The following is a 24,267-nucleotide window of genomic DNA, read 5'->3' on the forward strand; positions in this document are numbered from 1 at the left end:
CTTATGTTGATGACTTTTTGCAAATCCAATCATTTTTCCACGTTGCATTAATGTCGTCACATTGAATGTTTTTGTTGAAATGACGTGGAAACAACATTGGTTCGACCAGTTTTTGCCCAGTGGGATATTTCCAAGAGGAACAACTAATTAGAACTTTTCAGACAATAACTGAAATTAGGTAATCCAGAAGAAAGGGGTTCCTGACGATCTGCATACACATCTGGCCCCCCACACTCACCATCTCAAACTTCCTGAGGATCTATCACAATGTTAGCAGCTATGTGATACTTTTGCAACGCCCAGATCTCACTACAGACGCGACGCTACTATTGTCTTGTTATGTATTCATCAACAGTGGAATCCAACCGACCTTTTCCAGAACTGCCGTGGTATTTAAGGTTTGCATCGCGTGTCAACTGTCACTGTTGTTTTCTTGGTGAAGATTTACACTCATCCAGGCACACGTTGCTGTTATGGACCCCGAGAGGGAGGGGAAAGGGAGCGAATATTCAGTGGCAGTTATCCAAATTATCCCTGACTTTTTCTCAGTAACTATAGCAGTAAAGGTCAGTAATGGCTTCTCAGCTGCATAGGCATCTTGATCTCTGCGACGGATGTTTGGTGTCGCCGCAGGGGATGGAGAATAGACTGTAAAAGGGCGAAGGCTGGAGGAGGAGTTGATAGCTGTAGCCTACTGTCGTATGACTAAAACGGCGCATTCACAATCACAGAGGTAGCCGCTCCTACAACCTGAAGACACCACTCCTACACAGTAGCACCTGAGGGATTTGATATGACCTGTCTGTAAAGGTAGAGTATTCTCCACCTTACTTTGCTCTTCCATGTATTATAATTGGGCCACTTTTCTGAAGGCTATTTACAAGTTGTTGGCAGGTCCACTGTCACTTAATTTATTAGCCTATGCATTTAATGGTTGATTAAAATATTTTGAATGAAAGATGGTCAGAAAAGTTTTATTTTATTTTGATGGAAGTTATTGTGTGGAAACACTGAACAATACTGACATACATTATTTAATGCAACTTTTTAAAAGTTAATATTTGATGGGGCGGCAGGTAGCTTAGTGGTTAAGAGCGACATGCCAGTAATCGAAAGGTTGTTGGTTCTAATCCCCCAGCCGACTAGGTGAAAAATCTGTCGATGTGCCCTTGAGCAAGGCACTTAACCCTAATTGCTCCTGTAAATCGCTCTGGATAAGAGCGTCTGCTAAAATGTAATGTTGATTGCTGTTATTAATGATTATGCTATAGCCTACTGCTGACCGCGTAGGCAGCTCATATGCATGTAGACTACCTAGCCTACCAACTTGCGAAACAGTACCCTGAAACAATGCACATTCTTAATAACTCAGCTATTCAATGTTTCATAACTGTGGACAGTGTGCACTCTTTTTTTTGTATTGATTGTGTCGCTGAATCAGAGAGCCATGATGAGGGCTGCCTGTTTTTAATGAAGGACTGTTAATCAATGGAGCTGAAATTTAAATCAACTTGAACTGCGTCGCACGCGCCTCGTAGGCATAATGAAAAACAGGAACATGATTAGAGTGAGGGAGAGAAAGAGAGGACGACATTCCCTAAAGCCAAACGGTCAACACAATTGCCAGCCCACGTCGGATTCATGTGTAACCTTACCTTCAGAGTTTGAGTGAGTTAAATTGTGATTCGGCACATCCAATCACTCATTACTGCCACGCACAGGTTGGAAGTCTACAACAGCTCAATACATTGGAGGTGCCAAAGAGGCATTTTTTCGGTTGCTTGTCAATTTTTATTTAGACATTTTTAGGAAGTACATAATGGCCGTAACGGGAAGAAATTAACATAGTTGCTCAGCGAAACTACATATTTGCTGAGTAACACATATTTTGACAAAATAAAAACGCTTGCAGCGCTGGCTAATGGGAGTTCGAATCAGAGCTTCCTGGCGTTAGAGCTCTTTCGCCAGATACTGAGGCCTACTATTGCTATTGCCTGTTCGAAATTGAACAGTTGGGCCTGTGCAATTTGGCCTATTGTTTAATTCGCATAACAGCCCCTGTAATAAACTGTAAGTGCATGACACACATTTGTTATCATTTTGAGACAGTTGGAGTCGTTGAGAAACCCACATTCTAGCCACTTTGAAACCAGCAGCCTAGCCTACTTGTTGGATCAAAAACAGGTCATGTGAGATGTAATGGAACACGGGGTATTAGTGCTGTATCTGTCTCACAGGAAATTAAGACACAAGTATGCATATTTTAGTGCTTCATAATTTTGTGGTTACATACACACACTCACTGCTTCAACATGTTGCTATTCATATGGAATATGTACTGTATGTATTGTCTAAATTAAAGCCTGTATATCAGATCTGCAGGGTCCCTATTTATTTTTGGTTCTCTATGTGCTATGAGATAAGGGAGGTCTGTGAATGTAACACTAGCCCAAAGTCTTGTATGGCATGAATTATGCGTCCTGTATTACTTTCTGTCATAACTCTGCTTCCACATTTGCTCACCTAAGAGTGATCAAGTGTGTGCAATGCATAGAGCAGTCTCTTCTCTTTTTGTACCCTATTTCTCCCTGTCAAATCAGCTGCCACTATAGCGGTAAGGGAACGTTTCATAACACACCTGATAAGAGGGCATTATAAATAACATAACTTGTATAACTGCGCTTACACTACAACAATCTGGCCAATGTCATCCAATAAGCACCGGAAGTGTAATACATCTCAATGATATTACGTCATCTCATTCTCTGATATGCATGCATGTTGTAAATGTGGGGGCAGTATCAACTCTGGTAGGCTCGTAAAGGACAAGAATGAATTTAACATATTTGCTGAAAGAGATATCACATCCAAATACTAACTTGAATATGTAACCCTGTAAATAATCCCATTCACTATATCAAAACCTGTGTGTGTGTGTGCTTGTGTGTTGTTACATACTGTAGCTACATAATGAACGAGACCCCAAAAAAGTTATATGGAGGATTCCAGCACTGAACCAGCCTTCTTGATAAGCATTCCAAAAGGATTGCTCCCATCCCCTTAACCAAATCAGATGGATTACAAATTAGGATGAATTACCTTTAATCCAATGTTTTTCAATTAAATTACGGTCTGTTTCAAAATGTCTTAAGACATCAATCATCTATTTGATACAAGGCTCATTGTTGATGCATTTAGCACATGCCAAAGCCCTATGCCATGAGGTTGCAGGTCACTGTCTGTTGTATTTTACAGTAGGTTGATAGTAGTTTTCTTCATATGCTGATTCATGAAAACCCTTGTCAGCATTGTCTGAATTCTCCACCACGTTTCTTTAGGGTTGTGTCTGCGTCAAGGAAATTGGGTAGGACTTTGTTTTGAAGAAAACACATAGTCTTGATTTTTCATTGATTTTGTCTGGATATTTCTCATTATTCCATTGGAATATTCAGTCAGGGTTATTGTAACTTTAACAGATGTTTAAGATTTTATCGTTGATTCACACTAGTTCGATTTTGGATTGTATATTTAAGCAATAAGGCCCGAGGAGGTGTGGTTTATGGCCAATATACCACGGCTAAGGGAAAGTTCTTAGGCACGATGCAACGCAGAGTTCTTTGGTGTACTGTAAGTCTTTTTGTGTCTTTTTTTAAAGAAAGACTAGATGTTTTTATGTGTGCTACTTTAAAGCAGCTCTGATGGGGATGTTGCTGGACATCAATAGGCATGTGATGATCAAGAGGAATTGTGTGATGTTTTTGCATCGATTACAGAAACGTGAGCTGACGAATAGAACTGGATTATTTTCTAAACTGGAATACCAACATGCAGTTATGGAGCAGTCCTATTTTACCAGAGACATACTGTTACTGTATTACAGTAAGGAGGGAGAATTTGCCAACCTCCACTCTTTCTGTAACCTATTATTGGTAGACATTGTACTCAGTTCCCCCAGTTGTCGACTCTTCAATGATCAAATTATTAAAGCAACTATGAAAAGTAAGCCACTGGCCACCATCTCTGAACATGCTTTATTCAAGTAGAGCTTATTAGATAACAGTAGAAGTCATCCTATTTGACTTATCCCAGAATTGTCATCCATTGTTTGACTGCTCTTTTCTCCTTTAAGGTGCCATGTTAAGCTGTGCTCTTATAATATGGGGATACAGTAACATGGAGCCCCTCATTGACTGTGAAATGCTATCTGCATTCTCCACATTCTTCCTGGGCTTGATCAACAGTGAAACACAGGCGGTTTTAAACGGAGGTCAGAGAAGACAGGGCTGGATTTTCCGCCGCTTTAGAAGCTGATGGGCAGAGTTTGAGTTATGGCTTTAGATCATCTCTCACAGCTGGTGAAAGGTCCACAATAGTCCTTCACATGTAACACCAAGCGCATATGGCCACGCACAACTCAATACATGGATTTACTTTCCTCAACGGATCCAAAGTTGTTGTCTTTTGCAAGTAAAGAGATACAAGTGCTCCCAGTTGTCTCTGCGCTGTTGGCTTTCAGTTTTCTGTGTGCTTTCTGACTTGTTCTTTTATAAATTTTTATTTTTTCACCTTTATTTAACCAGGTAAGCCAGTTGAGAACAAGTTCTCATTTACAACTGCGACCTGGCCAAGATAAAGCAAAGCAGTGTGATAAAAATAACAACAACACAGAGTTACATATGGAATAAACAAAACGTACAGTCAATAACACAATAGAAAATCTATATACAGTGTGTGCAAATGTAGTAAGTTATGGAGGTAAGGCAATAAATAGGCCATAGTGCAAAATAATTACAATTTAGTATTAACACTGGAATGATAGATGAGCAGAAGATGATGTACAAATAGAGATACTGGGGTGCAAATTAGCAAAATAAATAACAATATGGGGATGAGGTAGTTGGGTGGGCTAATTACAGATGGGCTGTGTACAGGTGCAGTGATCGGTAAGCTGCTCTGACAACTGATGCTTAAAGTTAGTGAGGGAGATAAGTGTCTCCAGCTTCAGAGATTTTTGCAGTTCGTTCCAGTCATTGGCAGCAGAGAACTGGAAGGAATGGCGGCCAAAGGAGGTGTTGGCTTTGGGGATGACCAGTGAGATATACCTGCTGGAGCGCATACTACGGGTGGGTGTTGCTATGGTGACCAATGAGCTAAGTTCTGAATCATAACATGTCTGATTTGGTGATACTTCTGCAGAAATCCCAAAAACATTCCTTACCCCATGACTTCAACGGGTGACTATCCAGGAAAATGGAGCACTCTGTTTCTGCATAGATCTGAAAGATTTATTGACGGGACATACAAACAGGCTGAAATGTCTCTGGGGTACTGAAAAACCACTACTGCTGTTAGATGGTAGCAGTTTTAAATTAAGCTAATTTGAAGGATCAACAGTAATGCATTGCTTTGTTACATTGCTTTGTTGTGATTGTCTGTCATAACATGCTCAAACAAATACATTTTTTTGTTATGGACTCTTGATATTCTTGTGCATACATTTACATAAATATTCCTTGTGACATTTCAGCATATGCAAAAAATGTATTCAGAACAATTGTGAAACCACATTTATTTTCAAAAGAAGAATAGTTAGCCTTTGTATAAAAGCTTTGTTTTTGTGAAGCTCAAAATAAAGGTTGAATTGAATTAATAATATAATTCATTTTTGTTTTACAATAAATGTTTTCCTGACTAATTGAGATTCAGTGGTCTCAAGGGGGAAATCATATTCTTTACTTTTTATAGATATGTGCTTTATTTCAACATCAATAGGGCATACATGTCCAGCAACTCATTTATGTATTCATATTTGAAATTAGCATTGTGAATGGCTGCATGTGAGTTTTTAGCTGTCATATTTTTATTTGTGTATTTTTCAACATGTTTTAGTGTGTAGTGTGAACTCTTTTATGTGCATGTTGTAAAGTATATGCATCTGTCTGTTCGAATGATAGTGGCTTTGTGTATGTGTGTGTGAGCATGTGTGTGTATTTGTGTGTAGCAGCGAGCGAGGCATCGAGCGTTTGGTTCCCTCCTCCCCCGTGCTCTGTCCCTTTAAGTCCTACCCCTCGGAGACAACAGCAGCTGTTCCATATTCATCAAGCCACTGAGTCTTAAAGAGCCCTATCCTGACCATGGAAAGAGTCATTCCTCTCACTCGCTCTCTCACGCTCTCTACATCTTAGCGCTCATCCGCCGCTGCCTGCGCTTCTCTCGCGCTCTCTCTCTCTCTCTCACCCCCCTTTACCTCTCTCTCTCCAACTCCCCTCTCTCGATCTCTCATATACACACAGACACACACATACACACACAACCACATACATAGACACAAACATTCTCCAACTCTCTTACACACACTCTCAAACACAATCAGAACCGAGCATACCTTTGCAGGCTGGGGGAAGCAGTGCTGGAGGGGCTTTTCATCGTTCTCTCTGAGGGTGTTGTGCTGTCATTTTGGGGGAGAAGCGGGTCTCAATTGTTTCCTATTTCCTCTTCCTCTTCTCATTCCTGGAATGCTAAAACTGGACTGATGGACATTTCAGAACTTTGTCTGCCAGACCCTCTCAGCTATCATAACCAGTAGGTGCACTTCTTTCTTTCAACCTTCCTTTTAACATACCCTTCTTTTGTGATATTGGATATAACTTTTTTCCCCTCTTGCAATCTTTCTTTCTTTTTCCTCCTCTTTCCTTCTTTCTTGTAGAAGTGCCTGCATTTGTTTCCTTTACAAAGGATCTGCCAATCTCGGCACTGAACTTTTTACTGCTATTGTTAAGATGTGCACTGTGCTTTTCCTGGTTCTCTTCCTCACACACACACTCACACACACAAACACAGTAATGTGCACTATCTGACTCTTTCTCTATATATATGTTTTGGAGGGCTGTTAATTCATACAGGACTGTGTGCTGCCAGTGATATCCTAAAGCAACAGGGCAGGTGTGCTGTGGTGTGTCTGTGGTTGTGTTCAATAGGGAGAGAGGACCCTTAGCCCTTTAGCACGTTGTCAGCCGTGTGTGTCACTGTGCACATTTCATTAAGAGCATGGCCGATCAATTAGGAGTAGCTCATTGCAATGTGCGTGTGTTTTTCCTAAAGAATAGAGGGAATGTGTCCTGTTGGGTTAGAAGCTTGTTCTGGGATGGCTTTGTTCTCTGTCCCTGTCCTGGCCGGACTGCCAACCTGGCAGAATCAGAATACCTTTAAAGAGATTAAAGTTAATTCATGGAATTGGGGAGGATGAATTGCATGCTGCAATATTTGTATGTCTGGGGATAGACATTTGAAAGAACCGTGTAATCCCAGTGATCAGGCAGCTCCATACCAGCTCCATCCCAGCTAGTAGCACACCAGCCAGGCTGCCTGTCTGAGAAGTCCTCGCTAACTGTGGGTTTGCATTTTATATGCACTTCTGCTTTTATACATTCATATCTTGTTGGCATGTAGGAGATTTATTTTTTATTTTATAGCTGATGGGTATGATTGTTTAAAAAAAAAGTGGAAAAGTATCTTCAATCCTATTTTATTAATCTACTTTAGAAAGTGTTCTAAAAAATACAACAGGTAGATATCTATACATGTATGTTTTAATATCATTTTACAGTACAGCTATCTGTTGCTTGAATTTATGTTTTTTTTACGAACATATATTTTATGCCCAATATTTCATTCAGCAGTAACAGTCTTTTAATTTGTAAGGTCTGTAAGCATTATTATGTGCTTTTGATGAAATTCTTTATACTTGCTGTGACATCCTCATGTAGTATTCAAGACAGTCATTATTTCAACCCATAACTCTTTCCACGCAAAAATCTAATCAGCCAAATGTGTCTGTCGTTGAAGCTGGATTATGATAAAAAGGCACCATGCATGTCTGCTGAAGGATTGAGATGTATTTTTCTTTTTTGGGGGGGGTCATTTAGCAGTTGCTCTTATCCAGAGCGACTTACAGGAGCAATTAGGGTTAAGTGCCTTGCTTAAGGGCACATCAACAGATTTTTCACCTAGTCTACTTGAGGATTTGAACCAGCGACCTTTCGGTTACTGGCCCAACTCTCTTAACCGCTAGGCTACCCACCGCCCTATGATATGATAGAAAATAATAAATTAAAGCAGTTGAGCAGTATAGATTTTCATGGATAGTATTTCAAAGGAATACGATCACAGTAATTCTCAATGGGATGTAATGCAAAAGAGGAAAAGGGTTGAATTGTTCTGACAGCCTAAGGATTCACTCACTTGTTTTCAGGAACTCTAATTTGGGCATTAACCATTGCCCGCTCAGAGAGGAAAAGCCAATCTAGTGAACTCATTAGCTCCTTAGACGCACAGTCATAATCTCCTTTGTTTTACAGAGGTTCTATATAACTCTGCCTTTTAGATACACCTCAGTGGTAAAGGGTCAACGTAACCAACTTGCTCATCATAATATACAATAATTACTGAGACATATTTAAGATACCTTTATTTGTATTGATGTTTACATAGTATACTGATTTATTATTTTACAATTATTTTTAACACTCGAAAACCTTTCAAATGCAATCTTCCACCTCAAAATGTGACTCTCGTATTAATTTTTATGATTGTCTTCTAAATCATGTTGTTTGGTGCAATGTTAACATCATTCTAACCTACTTTGGTGGTGATTCATTATAAGCACTGTAGCCAATATGAGGTGCATAAATTCAATGATTAAATGCAGTCTATAAAACTTGTTTTTATTTTGGATTGTCTGACATTATATTTCCGATAGGGAAAGTTAAATTTAAGATCATTGTGGCAAGACTGTAATTTCAACAGAAACTTGCAATATAATGATTTAGGATTTCATTGGAAAGGTGGGCACAATGCACAACGCAAATAATGTTAATGTGTAATTAAGCAAAACTTTACTTTGGTGGCTTTAATGATACATGTAGGTGATGCAGAATGAGTGATTTATGTTGCATCATGTAATATAACATATAGTATACATATAATATATAATTCAGTGGAATACGATTATTAAATACGAATAATATTTTGTCTCAGTTGTGTTTCACACTTCCATTCATGTAACATTTATAAGACAAGCAATTCTAATTTGAAATTTGTACAAAAACTACAACTACAAGGGTTGGTTGGCATTCAAAATACTGACTGTATTTTACATGTTTTATTTTATATCACATACGATGTAGAGACAGCGTGTGTTTCATTCTCTTCTGTGATATAGAAAAGGTAATACCTTTAAATGTAATATATAACGGCATATTAATTATAGGTTTGACATCATTTAGGTTTTCAATGATATAGTTATTAGATGTATGTGCATGTAAAAATGAAATTAGTCAACTAAACACTTATTACTGCTTTAGTCATATATAGCGGTAATTACATACAGTATATGTTTTGACATGCAATGGCTGGCAATATCTCAAACATAAATCAGTTTAAGATCAGCGGTGATCTTTTTCATAAATCACATTGAATTAATTTAGATATGTATCTACAGTAACACTCTAACATACACTTAAGATGTATTTGAATTAATTTAAAATAAAATGTCCAACAATTTTTTTTAAACAATTTTTACAAAGCAGTTAATCCAAAACTAAAACCATTACGAAAATGATTCAAGACTTTGTAATGAAAATAACGTTGGTCAACATCTAAAATTAAAGTCTTTGCTTCTAACTGATGCAGTGTTGTTAATTATAGGACATAGTTTGCATTGAGTTTACAGTGTGTCTCCCGTGCTTGGTTGCTGGGATTACTGGGACGAATGTGCACCATGTAATTAGCAGAGCAATGATGTGGAAGCAGTGTAGTATGCTGCTCTATAGATTGACCTGGGGGCCTGAGTGACACTGCCTACGACCGTAGGAATCGGATTGAAACAGTGACCGTTTTTATTTCAGACAATACGGAGAGGTATGTATAGCCTATTACTGCTTGTTTGAATTTGTCACCCAAATACATTTTCCCTCAAAAAGAGCAATAGTAGGTATGACGTGGCATGTCTCTCTCCACAGCTTCAAGCTTGCTCTATATTTATTCTCCCTTCTCGATTGGGATGATGGATAGTAAGCTACGTATAGCAAGATTGGGATGGATAGCAAGCCGTAATTCACAGAACTTGATTTGTTTAAGTTGAAGTCTCTCTTGGTTCAGACAGCAGGAGGTAACATATGGGAGTCAGACAGGCTTATTGTTGCTCTCCTATTGCTCTGGCTGTTTCAGCGGCACTCAGAAATCAGCCAATGCCGAGGATAGTCAGTTTGAGTTCATCTTGGCTCGCTAGCAAACACGCTGAGCGGCAGGCAGCTGATTGAGACAGGACCCCTCTCTATCCCTTAATGTTCCATCAACACCCTCACTGCTCCTCTCAGCCATATTCTACATGTCCATATTCCATTTAGTGAATGAAAGCTTTTTGATGCATTTTCACAAAAGCAAAAGTTAGCACACAGCGATGAATTAGATGTAAATTTGTTTGACTTCATTTCCAGGTTTCTACATTAGGCTCAGTAAAATATCCATCTCTAACATTCCTTCTTGTCCCTTCTCTCTTTATTCTTATTAGGTTTCAGAGAACAAGGCGAGGGAATTACATTAGTGTATCTTAAGTTAAAAGCTCTTTGCTCTTTGACCAAGTGTTTCAGTGTTATTGGGTTAATCAGATTTTTGCTGTCTTCATGGAGATGCTATCGCGGGGTATAGGTAGTGGCGGGTAACCAAAGCAGCCCTGCACAGACACTATCCAGATCAGTTTACGGTAATTTGGTTTCAGAATACATTACCAGAAGAGGCTCCTGGCCAAGAATGGCCACCCCGCTAAGAGACAGGAGCCTGTGGTTGCTGTGGCCACTGCAGCCAGCCAGCCCCAGCCGGCCCAGGTGACCACCGCTGTTCCCCGGCCCACTCCAACCCTCCTCCTGCCTCTCGCCCTCTGCACTTAAGGGGAGGTGTCGGGATACGTGCCTTTTAAGAAAAACCTAATGTTTTAGATTCAATTTGTCACCCAATTCTAAATGCATCTCCTTGTACCAACAGGGCTTCGTTGTCCAATTCATTAGGGCGATTACTCAGTCCACTGGCCACACTGGAGCCCTCTCATTTCTGGTAAGCCTTGCATATAAGTATAATTTCTTTCACTGTAAACATGTCACTCAGACCAGGCTGTTCAGGGAGGGTGGGGGGGGGGCTACTGCCCCCGGCCCCCAGGGCGTTAAGGGATGCAGAGTGGATTGACCCTCCCTGCACTCCATTCTTTTTTTCTGTGTTTGTAATTGTTGGCTACTTGCACCTGCTTTTTAAGGGATGCTCTTCATACCCCTTCACTTATACCTTCACATGCAGTGTCACCCTTCACTCTTCCCCGCTCTGGCCCTTCATGCATCCTTATCCCCCAGCTAACTAGGCAGGACAGAATATAAGGACAGAGTATTGAGACTCAAACTAAATTAACTGCACACATCTACTTCACCTTCCCTGAACACAGCATCCCAGCAACTTCATTTTATTTGCCATTTAACTAGGGCCTCATTGAGATGCTTACTTATTTCTTGTAAAAATACATAATGAAGATGATGAAAATACATAGACATGGTATAGAACATTGTTTTTCAACTTCTGTTTGATGTTTCTTTGATCATTTTCCTTTTGATTACTAACTGTTTATGTGAAGTGTGTGTACTGATATAGTTTATCACAGAACACCTCGATAAGAGCGTCTGCTAAATGACGTAAATGTAAATGTAAATGATAATTGTATATAACACCCATTGTTAATGCTCTAAAATGACCGCTTTATTTTGGATACCATGACTCATACGAGCTCATGCAGTGTTTGGCCTTTCTAGTCTTCTGTAATGAGCCACGTTTCACTTTGACCGTTTCACGACATCCAACTGCACTGAAGCCACCAAACGTCACCACACGTCCCTCCTGATTTTGGCCACGGTAACCTTGGACACCTTCACCGCAGTGTGAGAATCTGTTTAAAAATAACCAGCTCCATTAGTGTAGGATGCTAACCTGGCTACGTAGGTTACCCTCACGCCCTTGTGGCAGCCAAGTGCTATCACTGACACGGTGCGTCAGCACTTCTTTCTGTTGCTCCAACACTGAAAGGCCCCTCTTGATTCATATGCGCACACACACACACACACACACACATGCACGCACACACACACACACACACACATAAGGAGGCTCAGATGGAGGACTGTCAGAGAAGCTGTAGAAAAAGTGTAAAAACATAATGACTGCATTCCGAATATTATAATACGCACTTTATAAGTTCTCATGAGAATATACAGATTTCAGAGTCCATGAGTACACCAATATTTGGGACAAAAAGCTTTAACTACATGTTTATTGCTAATATTCACTGCACAGTGAATATGTGGATAGAGTGTGATTGACCAGTTATAGTTTAATCATTGAAGATCTTTCTTTGGTTTGGTGTGTTATTCATCTCGTCATCTGTCTGTTTTCATTCATTCCTCTCTCTGTCTGTATTTGCGTCTGCTTTGCCGCCCAATAGACGCCAGACTGAATGATAATTCTGCAGCTTTTCGATACGCTCTGTCTTAAATGTAATGGAGGGAACATGCTAAGTCCGCTAATTTACACTTGGTAAAAAGCGTGACGTGGAGTGGACTATGCAGGCGTTTATCAGTGAATGTTATTGGTATTGAGCGGCCAGTCGTTTGAAGGTTATGTTTCTGAGCAGTAATTGAAATGCAAAATAACATTAGGATCGATGGTTAGCTCTGTTTATTTATGAAATCAATATTGAAACCGTCCGTCACAATAGCAGCTTTGATTCTTACTGACAGCTTAAGTACGGACAGACGGACTGTACACGGCCTCTGCAGCCCTTCCAGGCCTCCCAGCCATAACAGCTGTTAGCCTAAGAGCCATTTGCCTCCTTGCTCTGCCCTGCCCTGCACTACTCTGCTCTGTTCTGTCCTGTTCTGCTCTGCTCTGCTCTGCTCTGTCCTGCTCTGGCCGCCCAGGCAGACTGATGGCATGGAGCATTCTAGGAGGTTCTGATGACATGTTGTAGGACTGTCAGAATGACAGCATTGATGAGCTTGGATTAGGATCGACACTAAAGCTACAAGTTCAGGAGTTAACATTAATACTGGAGTAAATGCAATCCAGTCTTGATGTAAAGGGTGTGATATTGTAGGGTGTGTACATGCTCATCGGACCCTCGCTGTTGTTGTGTGCATGTGTCTCTCCCAGAGAGAGAGAGCACTAGCACGTTCTCCTGGTTGGGTTTGCCTGCCCTGGGGCCAGTACTTCTGAATCACCAACCATTAACATCCTAGCATGCAGGCTGACTGCTGGCCACCCTCTGCCTCAGTGTGCAGGGCTAGTTTAACTGTGGTGACTAGGAATATTTATTGATGTGTTTATTTCCTAGGGTCCTTGTCAATAGGCGTTGCAGTCGCATTACAAAATGAATGGGAATCTTGTTAAAGGGGTTTCACCTGTGAGTTAGAAACGTGTCACCACCAGTCGTCCGCTGTGATCTTTTTCTGGGGTTTGTCTTTTAGGAAGGTTACCACGTCCATATCATTTCTTTGTTTTAATTCAATGTCAAGGTTCTATCTTCTCTACGTAAATCAAAGTCCATTATACGGGCGTTTTGTCCCTCTCTCAGTGCTGTGCTGACCCGTGAGTGTCTCAGTAAACCAGAGTGCATTATAATGTAAATCTTTATTCATCAGTCTCTCTGCCTGAGAGAAGCCTCTCTGCTTTCATTTCTGGAATGTCATAGCAGGGGCATGGACATACATGATGCCGTAGAGGGTACATAGAGGTTTGGCAGGGGGCACTGCATGTGTTATGGAAGGTGGAAGCTAGTCATATTTCATTTTGTGTTTTTACATGCTTTTACGTGTTTGTGTTTGACCATTTTTATAATTTCATATTTGTATACCCAGTACCCACAAATAGACACAAAACACAGTGAAATGGTTTAGTTGAGCTGAGTAGTATAACCTGCCAGTTAGGTTTCCTCTATCACTAACACTGCTCTGACACCAGACGGTGGCGGCTGCTGAGATGTATGTTTAGATTGCCCCCTGAAGGAGACTCATTAATTCAAAAAATGTCCCCAAAGTTTAATTATTCCTGAATGGCGTGGTGTTGGACGCCAGCATATAAATCATTCAGCCCACCCACCTTTTTATTATCAGCACTATTTATGGGGAATGAGGAGAGGGTCTGGGAGAGGGGCCCAGAGTATCTCTAGAGCGATTTGAATCGCTTAAACACACCACCCCATAGCCGTGAAATAAAGGCCTGGGGCCGGTTCCATACAGTGGAATGACTAGAGATCATTGGTTTCCTCTGCATCAAAAGATATTCAGTTATCGCCTCAAAGATGATGAAAACAAACAACTTATCCAGTGAAATTAAAAATCTAATGTATTTTGTCCTCACATTTTTATCAGCATACTGTATGTTCAACATTTAACATTATTTCAGTGTTCCATATTCGACAACTAATTTGTAGCTCAGCCGTGCTATGTTTATGTGTGAGCCTGTGTAAACATTGACACATTTGATTGCAGTTCAATTCTTCTGGACACCTGATAAACCCGTTAGTCTTGCCTCATGTGTGTATATATATTGTGTGTGTGTTTGGCCCTTCCTCTGATGAAGAGGGTAATTTATGGTAGTAGCAGGACAGGCTCTTTGTTTAAAGCAGGTAGAGTTCCCCCTAAACAAGGACAGCCTATCAGAGGAAGATTAATGAAGTAATTTCATGCATGGCTCCTTGCCTCTGTCCCCCTGTACTCTGAGTCACTGTGTCTAAACCTGTGATTTACATTGGTCTGCCTTAAATAGGCTTAACCCTTTACAATAATATTTCCTCTGTTTGTACACACACACACTGCAGAGTGCATGCAATGACTTTAACCCTATACACACCCTCTGTGCATTAGTCATATTTCTAGAAACATATGTGTGTTCTAGTTAGATTTGACACATATTATTACCTTGCTGGTTATAGTTGTCCTTGGTAGACAGGGTTGTGTCTGTGTTGGTTCCAGAACAGTGTTGTGTGGTATACATCTGGAGCCAGATCTCTGTGCCTGTGGTTTAGGCCAGGGAGTAGAAAGGCTAGTCAGGCTCAGTTAGACATAGTGAGGTGTGTGGGATCTGAATTACACAAACACTGTTTATGATTAGGCATTAGGCATCCACTGCCAACGATTAATGCTCTCGATGACACATTTGATGGTCGCTAATTATTTTGCTGAAAGAGCACCATTAGACTTTCTTCCTACAGTGAGATGAGATGAAATGATACAGTATAGCTCCCTAACGTGTGCCAGGCCAAGCCAGGGCTGTACTCTACATCATACTTTTTTAATATGATGATGATCTGTCCTACTCTACAGGGAGCTTCTCTGCTGTGTATGCAGAGTAGTGTTAACTCTTCTATTGCTGTAGAACTATGTCTGAACTGGTAACCCACTCCCTAACAGGGTTCTAGCATCTTCATCTGATCTTTCTTACCGTCATTTGTTTTCCGAGGAGCCTTAGCCCTTTTCAGAATAGGATCTCTCCAGTGTCACTCAGACAGTTTACGTCAGACAAACAGCAGTGCCTGTATCATAAGAGGTCCTGTTTTTCCTGCCAGCATCTTTCCAACAGGAAGGAAAGGCGGGGGGGGGAATCAATAGATGTGATCTGTGTCTTGGGCAGCCAGCACTGTCTTGTGGCTGGCCTGTTGGAGCGTGGGGCTCATGTTGTCGTAGTGGGTGAGCTCATGGCTTTATAAAGACTACAGTGACATCGCTGTGGAGCAGCTAAATTTAATCCTCTGTTGGAGACTGAAAAACGTAATTGGCCAGGCCACGGAGCTGCATGGTCCCCCCCCAGTGGTAACCCAGCACCACCCAGCTCCATCCAGCCTCATCCTCTGGCCTACGGACTATTGATCTGGGGCCCACGCATAAACAGCCCTGTCTCCCTTCCGCTCTCTCTCTCTCTCTCTCTCTCTCTCTCTCTCTCTCTCTCTCTCTCTCTCTCTCTCTCTCTCTCTCTCTCTCTCTCTCTCTCTCTCTCTCTCTCTCTCTCTCTCTCTCTCTCTCTCTCTCTCTCTCTCTCTCTTTCTCTCTTTCTCTTTCTCTGTGCCTCTCACCCTCTTTTTCGCTTTCTGTTTGTCTGTCTCTCTTACTCCTCTATTGTGTTCTTCTATAGATCAGCACATCATATATCTCTGTCAGCCGACGTGTCCGTTAACAAAGAGGACCCACCCCTCCCACCCCCTCTACACCCACCCTGACCCTTCCTCTATCTGTTTAGAGCAGGACTAATGAATGAGAAAATCCCAAATTAGGAGGTTCTCCCAGACTAAGAATAAAATATGTCCTATGGGGTGCAGGGAGTGCCTCTAGCCACTATACTAACCACTGCCTCCTTTTACATTTACTCCGATGCATCTCCCCCTCCCCACTTACACACACACACAAAAAAAAATTGCCCCAGGGGTATTTTGTCTACATTCCCCTGATGGTCATTAACCTGGACCCAGTTATATAGAAAGACATCCTCCATATTTCACCCCCCACATCCCATTTCATTTACATGGACCCATGTGAATACAGACACCCTCCAGAAACGTCTCCCCCTAAAGATGACGTTTGTCTGTATTCCAGTGATTGTAGCCAGTCAGCCTGTGGTCCTGGTTCCAGTCAGTCAGGCCTCCCTCCCTCCCATCTCCCTAAATGAGTCGTCCTCCATGCAGCCGAGCGGTAAGAGGTGGCGGTGGCCCCTGGAGGTGAGGTCACCATGGCAGCTGCCAGTGGGCTCTGGTGGTGGCGGGAGGCTGAGACGGTCTGTCAGGAGCTAATTGAGTTCCACCTCCTGCGCTGATTCTGGGCCAGTGGCTTATCAGGGACATCGCCCAAGGGCCTCCAGGCAGATCTGCCCCAACTGGGGCATCTGATATCACCATCACCCCGCCTGCGGATGTCATCCCCCCCCCCCATTTCCCCTGTCTGCTTAGAGTGGGGGACTAGGGGCTGGGATGAGGTTAGCCAACGCTATCAAACCATGTTTTTGGCATCCCACAGCCGACAGCCAGAGAGAGAAAAGTACATTCTAAAATGATCTCATGCCATTGTAAAACTCTGTCGCAGGAGGAATCGTTTGAGTACACATTTGACATTTTTCCCATTTTGAGTTGAGCTTTTATTATAAGCACTCGAGTTGTGTGATGTGCTCATATAAAAAGTAAATGCTAATGTAAGTAAGAGATACAGAATGTCTGAGTGTCTGTCTGTGTATGTGTTTAACACTTCAGTACAGGCATTAGCACCCTACAGAAGTCAGCATAGAGCTCACAGCAGGAATACTTACAAATTGGACCAATTAGTTTCTCCAGGCTCTGTCGTGTTCCTGTGACAGTGTGCAGAATGTTCAGGCCGTGTTCAGAATGCTTCTGGCGGCCCATCCGGGGAAGGAAAGGGAAGCGCTGAGACATAAGGATGAGTGCTCTTTAGTTCCCTCTCCTCCTAAAGAAGAGGAGCGGAGAACGGGAGAGGAGCGGAGAACGGGAGAGGAGCGGGGCTCTGAGATCATTAGGGCAGCTAATCCTGGTCACGGCAGCAGCAGTGGAATGATATTAGGGATCTGAAATGCTGTTAGGAGGGCCAGGTGGAATCAGATTAAAACCAAACTGCTCAGTGTGCTTTTGTGGGCCCATAACCCACCACTCAGCATGAATTCTGATCAGTACAAAGGGAACAAAAGGAGGAGGAAAAGGGAGAGAGAGCGAGAGATCCAAGCCAAGCAGCAGAATGGAAATACACTTTCTGTACTTGAGAGGAAGACAACTATGGATTTCACAACATACCTGGGTCTTCATCAGTTCAGTGGACCTTTTCATGTTATGTCCTGTCTGGGATACATCCTAATTAGCACCTGGTCCATATGTTGTATTTTTATTAACACCATTCCTGCTGTCAAATTATTAATGTTCATATTTTATTCGCCATATTAATAATAGTATTTATAGATTTAATTTGAACCTGTCCCATTTGAGAATAAGAATATTAATAGAAATTTAAGAAAATATTTGATGAATGTACACTAGGTTCAAATGGTTAGTATTCATTCAATGTCATTAATCAATATAAGCAGCCTTCTGAAAAATATAAGCACAGCGGTAGCATAATGTGTCACTGCGGAATGAGTTAAGGAGATTCTAGCCAGCACATCTATTATAAATGACCACATAGAGCTGGAGGGGAAACAGTTAAGACACTTATGCAATTATGCTAAGTGTCACCCTGGAGGTGACCTTTGAACTGGGGTTAAGCTTACTCTGAATTTGTGAAATAAAAGCTAAATGGAACCATCCCGCATGCTGCCATTTTAAATATATAGCCTTTAATAAGCCAAGTGCAGGTGACCTATTATACAGGTGCACAGAGCTATCTAAAACAGAGAACATAAAGCAGATGAATAGAGGCTCCTTTCATTCATTTATGTGGATACAACCAGCATGAGTTATTTAAACAGAGACACTACGTTATAAAGCATCAAGGAGATTGAGCTTTTTATTTCATTATCTTGTTATTTTCTTTTGCTCTCACTTTCTAAGAGTACAAAGAGTAATCTGTATGAGATATAAAATATTCCTTAAAACACGAAGAGAGAAAATAACCTTCAAACTTCCTTGGCTTTACTTTTACCTCTTCAGATTTTTTTGTAGGTATTGTCCAACTTGTTTTTATAATTACTTTGAGAAATACTGTAAATTGAGAGCCATGACACCTAGTAAAAAGGGTGGTTATGGGTTTTATATTGTGTACGTTCTATGTTGAAAGAAATTCCAGGAGTGTTCAGCCAAAGGGCTTATTCCACAAGGTCGACGGTTTTAACAGGGGGCATTTTTTATTATTTATTTTAGCAGTTAACCTTTTTGTGAATTTCCAGAGGTGGTGGGCACCTGGAGCTCCGATGAATATACATGACAGGAGGGAGGGAAACCCGGGAATTAGATTTAATTTGACATGCTGACCCCCATCTCCACGGGCCCATGAAGCCAGGGTGAGAAAATAAGGTTGACCCGCTGACCCCTGGGCCTGAACCCTACTGTCACCCACCCTTACAATTAAATCAGCCAGAGAGAGCGAGAGAGGAAGCTATCCCGGCTGGCCCGGCCCTTCTCTGGCTGGCCAATGGGGATATGGAAAAGGCCTCTGTCTCACCCTCTCTGGACTCTGAGACGGCCGACCATGTGTCGGCCCGGGATAGATCCTGATAGAGACGTTAGGCGTACTGGTAGAGAGTGTCCCCCCCTCTCCCTGCACTGCTGATGGGAAACTGACATGTAAACTATGTAAACATTACCATTAGTTGGCAATATACTAATATAACTAATGTACTAAGACAGAACTTAGGCTATCTAGCTGCCACTGAACCAGGAACCTGGTGTCTGCATTTGCATAAGCCACGCAAGGCTCAATTTCATTAATGTGGGCGAGTGCAGATGACCTTTCACCTTGTCAGTGGTGCCTAATGCAGAGGTGTGTGTGTGTGACCCTGCCACGACCCTGACGGGTCACTGTGTCCACACGACCTTTAGGAAGCATAGAGGTTATCCATCTCTCATAGCACTCTATCTCCTCAATTCAATCTGTATGTTCAGGAAAAGACCAGGCTAGAAGAGGTTGTTTTTATCAACTGTCTCCCAGTCCGCTTTGTGTGGTCGCGACAGAAATACATTTGTATGGACAAAGAGCTGTTTTAGGGTTAGATGCATTGTATCGACACAGCCAGAGGTTGCACTTTATTTCACTCATGGCAGGCAATACATCAGATGAGATGCTGTTATTTACCAGACAGTGAACAAAGTCAATATCCTTCTTTTTCTTTTTGCCTGCCTGCTGACTCAAGGAGACCACTGCAGGTATGTTCTCTGTACTCTGGCATTTTTTACACCAGTCTAAAATATGGGTCCCAGGCATGCAGTCGTCCCTGTGTTAGCGTTGACTGTGTTCCTGTGTTAACCGAGTGTGGTCGGTGTTGAGTGTGTTTATTGCACCTGTGTGTTCTGTCTCTCATGGCTGGTGGCGTGTGGGGCTAATGAAGCTCTTAGTATCCTCCCACCTGGTTGGTTCATGGTGAGGGTTAGGGTTAGGAAACACTGTGGTGAGGACGAGACAGAGAGGGGGAGAGAGAGATCAGAACGAAAGAGAGCAGCTGAAGTGTCACTATGGAGTAAGTCCTTCTCTTTGGAGTGTGGGAGTCTGAAGTTTGTTTTGTGGGTAGCACCAGTCGATCGGAAACGGTTGATGTCTGTAGTCTAAAAGGCCATGTTAACGACCCTGTTTCTCTCCCCTCTCTTCTCCCCTCCCCTCCCCTCTCTCCCCTTCTCCAGGCTGCTGAATAGAATGGCTGTTGATGACCGGCACCTTCCCTCCAGCTGCGGGTCCTACATCAAGACGGAGCCGTCCAGCCCCTCCTCGGTCATCGACACGGTCAGCCACCACAGCCCAAGCGGCAACTCGGACGCCAGCGGCGGCTATGTCAGCGCCATGAACAGCCACTCCAACGGCCTGGACTCTCCGCCCATGTTCACGCCCGGCGGGCTGGGCGCCGGCCCCTGCCGCAAGCGCTATGACGACTGCTCCAGCACCATCATGGAGGACTCACCCATTAAGTGCGAATACATGTTGAACTCCATCCCCAAGAGGCTGTGCCTGGTCTGTGGAGATATAGCCTCTGGGTATCACTATGGCGTGGCCTCTTGTGAGGCCTGCAAAGCATTCTTTAAAAGGACAATACAAGGTATTTCCCTCCTGCTCCCTACAGACACACAAACACACTCAGTACAAGGGATCTGCCCCACTACACATGCAGACACTCCATACAGGGTTTTACCTCCGCTCCCCCAGCATAAAACGCACAATAGAAGATGTACTGTATCTCCCTGTGTTCCTCCTAACATAATCACCTACTGCCCTAAACCACGATCTTATTCTTAGACAGAACATCCACCAGCAGCACAGTCACTGCACACTGAGTTGTTGCATGTAGCTGTGTTCATCTACATTATTTTCCATTTATCTCCCTGGGAAAAGGTATATTTTTCAAGGCCGGTGACTCCAGTTGTGCTGCTATGAATCGTCAGCATTGCTAAAACACCCACGGTAACTTAATAGTGAAGGGAATTACATGCAGTGCAGCACAGTATGAGGCAACACATGTCCACAGGGGCTGCATACACAATGGACAGCCACACACAGGACAGGCCACTAGCCAGAGCCCGCCACTCGCAATGACATCATCAGCTGGGGTCAGGCTAGGAAGGGGGCAGTGGTGGTGACATCATCATCAGGGATCAGATTTGGTGGAGAGTGGATGTGCTGTGTGCCCAGATGCCTGTGGGGGGTCCAAAGCAGGAGGTTGACTATATCTGTCGTGTGCGTCTGGAGAATAGGCTGTGAGTGGTGCAGATCTGCATGGCATGATGTATCAATGACAGGCCCCCCACTGTGTGTCTCTCTGTGTGCTCTGTCCTACATTAATCAGTGGGACCTACGGTATGGAGGGAGATATTATGAGCCAGGGAAAATCACTGCTCAACATGCACAGCTGCCCCTGCCTAAGCTCAGACAGTCTGCTTAAGAATCTGAGAAATTAAAAGGAAAATGACAGGAGGCAAATATTGCAATATTTAGCTATAGTAATGGCATGCAGTTAGGTAAACATATTTATCTTGCAAAGGAGCCAAATTCATTTGTTCTATTTTTAGAACTTTGTTATGTTCTGTAAAAATAAAAGTCTGTATGTCTCAATTTACGTCCTTAGCTTCTTGAAAAATGTCCCCCGAAAAATGCCATTATTGTGCCCAGGTTATCGAGTGCAGGCTGTCTAGTAGTTGTTGATTTTGAACACCCCAAATCCTATCAGCTTTAAACAGTCTATGTATCTTTGCAGACAAACAAAAGCATTAGGCCAAATCCTGCTGTTTACCCATGCTGCCATCAGCTATCCTGTCTATTGACATAAGATGAAAATTTTCTCTCAAGTAACATAACTGCGCTTTTGTCCCCTTGCTACAAAACATTGACAGAGACACACAATAGTACAGAAAAGAGCAATCTGGGAAAGAAAGAGAAGTCGTAAGTGGAGCAATAGCCTGGTACATGAAAATAAAAATGGAAAGAGTTCTTTTTTTTCCCTCCCTCACTTTACATTGTCGATTTGAAATCCCTCTCTTTCTCCTCTTGGAGGGCTGCCTGTAATGGAGCTAATCTGCTGTCGTTTGTCCGAGCCACAGGAGTTTTGTCAATAACAATCAGCGTTTGGAAAGTGTAATTAAGGCCGAGGCTTTTCATTAGGAGGAAGGGAGGGGGCTGTCTCAAGGGACTGCAGGGCCAATTAGAAACTCAGGCACGCGTCGCACGCCGGGTAATTTCAGGGAAAGGAGGGAGAAAAAACCCTAGGATTTCTTTAGATTGGAGAGGGACCCGAGCGCACTTTCAGAGGAGGAGAGGAAAGGCTTAATGGCATAATAATCAGACAGGGGTACCAGTCCAGGCAGAAGAGGACAGGGAGGAGGACCATGGGACTTTTTAGGAGGGGGATGAAGAGGGGGTGAAAGCCTCTGAATGAATAAAAATGACACAGGATGACTGGAGGAGGAATAGAGAGAGCAGTAAACAGTGGGCCATAAAGCCCTTGGATGAAGAAGAGGTTGCAGTAGATGAGACCTGATTAATGAAAGAAATAATGAGGCTGTCTATCCAGGGTGGAGGGTGTGAGACGACGTCCCTTAATGAGAACAACACAGAAGACGTGGCTTTTACACTCATTCATCACATTGGTTTTAAGCAATAACACTAAAGCTAATGGACTTTTTTCCTTGACATCTTTAGCACATAATGAAATGCCTTTAATTCGAGAACAATTTGAGACTATAGTGACCACACGGTTGGCCGTCTGCGTTGAGTATTTTCCAGAAATCTTGGTCTCTCTACCTGGGGTTCCTAGATTCATTTAGCATGGCCTACTCTTCACTTCCCTTCTCTCCTTTACTTCCTGATGTTCCACTGCTGTAAAAGAGAACTGCTGCCCCTACCTTTTCAACAGGACGGAATGGCGAATCCATCTTCTGTCACCTAGTCATTCAGTGAAAAGCCCCCTGAACTCTTACATGGAGATAGTTACATTAGTAATGCCGAGGCACAAATTAACGTCAACCTAGATCACCATCCATCCCGGAAATACTCCTATTCTCATAGCTCCCTAATCACAGGCCCGTCCCGCACCTCGCGTGCCCTGCCAATCAAAAGCATGAATCTCTTATTGAACCTTATTTTTCTCTCATTTTGAACCCAATTGTAAAATTGCTTGAAAACCAACTGAACTCAGTGGCCCTCTTTTTTTATATGAAGTAATAGACCTTGACAGTAAGCCTGTAAAAGTCAGTTTAGATTTTGATGAGAAATACCTGCCATTTTACTGTAATTTACTTACAGGACCTGACTTTCCCTCACTGCCCTGGCACAGGTCCTGAAAAGCCATAAAATAAATTGAGACAGATAAATATCGAGAGAAGAAAATCATTTTTTTCTTCTTTCCTTCTCTGATTTTAATGTTCTTTGTTTAATACTGTAAAACCTTTGAAACCAGAAATGAACCCAGTGTTCTGGTTCGGGGTATATATTAACCCCTCCAATGCTTGACTGACGCTGTATGAATAGACATTTGTCTGAGGATCAGTCCTTGAGCTACAAACGTCACTAAAGGTGAACAAATCCTGTATTTTTTAAATATATTTTTTCAGGCAGAACATACACTGAGTGTACAAAACATCCTAATATTGAGTTGCACCCCCCCTTTTGCACTCAGAACAGCCTCAATTCATCAGGGCATGAAAGGTGTCGAAAGCATTCCACAGGGATGCTGGCCCATGTTGACTCGAATGCTTCCCACAGTTGTGTCAAGTTGGCTGGATGTCCTTTGGGTGGTGGACCATTCTTGATACACACGGGAAACTGTTGAGTGTGAAAAACCCAGCAGTGTTGCAGTTCTTGACACACTCAAACCGGTGCGCCTGGCACCTACTACCATACCCTTTTCAAAGGCACTTAAATCATTTGTCTTCCCATTCACCCTCTGAATGTCACACATACACAATCCATGTCTTAATTGTCTACACTGATTTGAAGTGGATTTAACAGGTGACATCAATAAGGGGTCATAGCTTTCACTTGGATTCACCTGGTCAGT

The 24,267-nt window shown here is 42.5% G+C and overlaps 1 protein-coding gene across 6 annotated transcripts in view; it reads left to right on the forward strand.

The window, feature by feature from the left end:
* The first annotated feature begins 311 nt into the window (after positions 1-311).
* Positions 312-24,267, forward strand: part of LOC121539279 (steroid hormone receptor ERR2) — a 54,990-nt gene continuing 31,034 nt past the window's right edge. For 2 of the 6 annotated variants that reach the window (XM_041847648.2, XM_041847649.2), the window contains exons 1-3: positions 6,295-6,582; positions 11,041-11,109; positions 20,408-20,817. In XM_041847648.2, coding sequence (XP_041703582.1) covers positions 6,533-6,582; positions 11,041-11,109; positions 20,408-20,817 — 529 coding nt within the window. In that variant the 5' untranslated portion in view covers positions 6,295-6,532. Of the gene's footprint in view, positions 811-6,294; positions 6,583-11,040; positions 11,110-20,407; positions 20,818-24,267 lie in introns of those variants that run through there. The other 4 variants (XM_041847653.2, XM_041847651.2, XM_041847652.2 and 1 more) reach the window with 4 other exon arrangements.

Source organism: Coregonus clupeaformis, chromosome 25 (genome assembly GCF_020615455.1).
Source record: "Coregonus clupeaformis isolate EN_2021a chromosome 25, ASM2061545v1, whole genome shotgun sequence".
Lineage (NCBI taxonomy): Eukaryota > Metazoa > Chordata > Actinopteri > Salmoniformes > Salmonidae > Coregonus > Coregonus clupeaformis.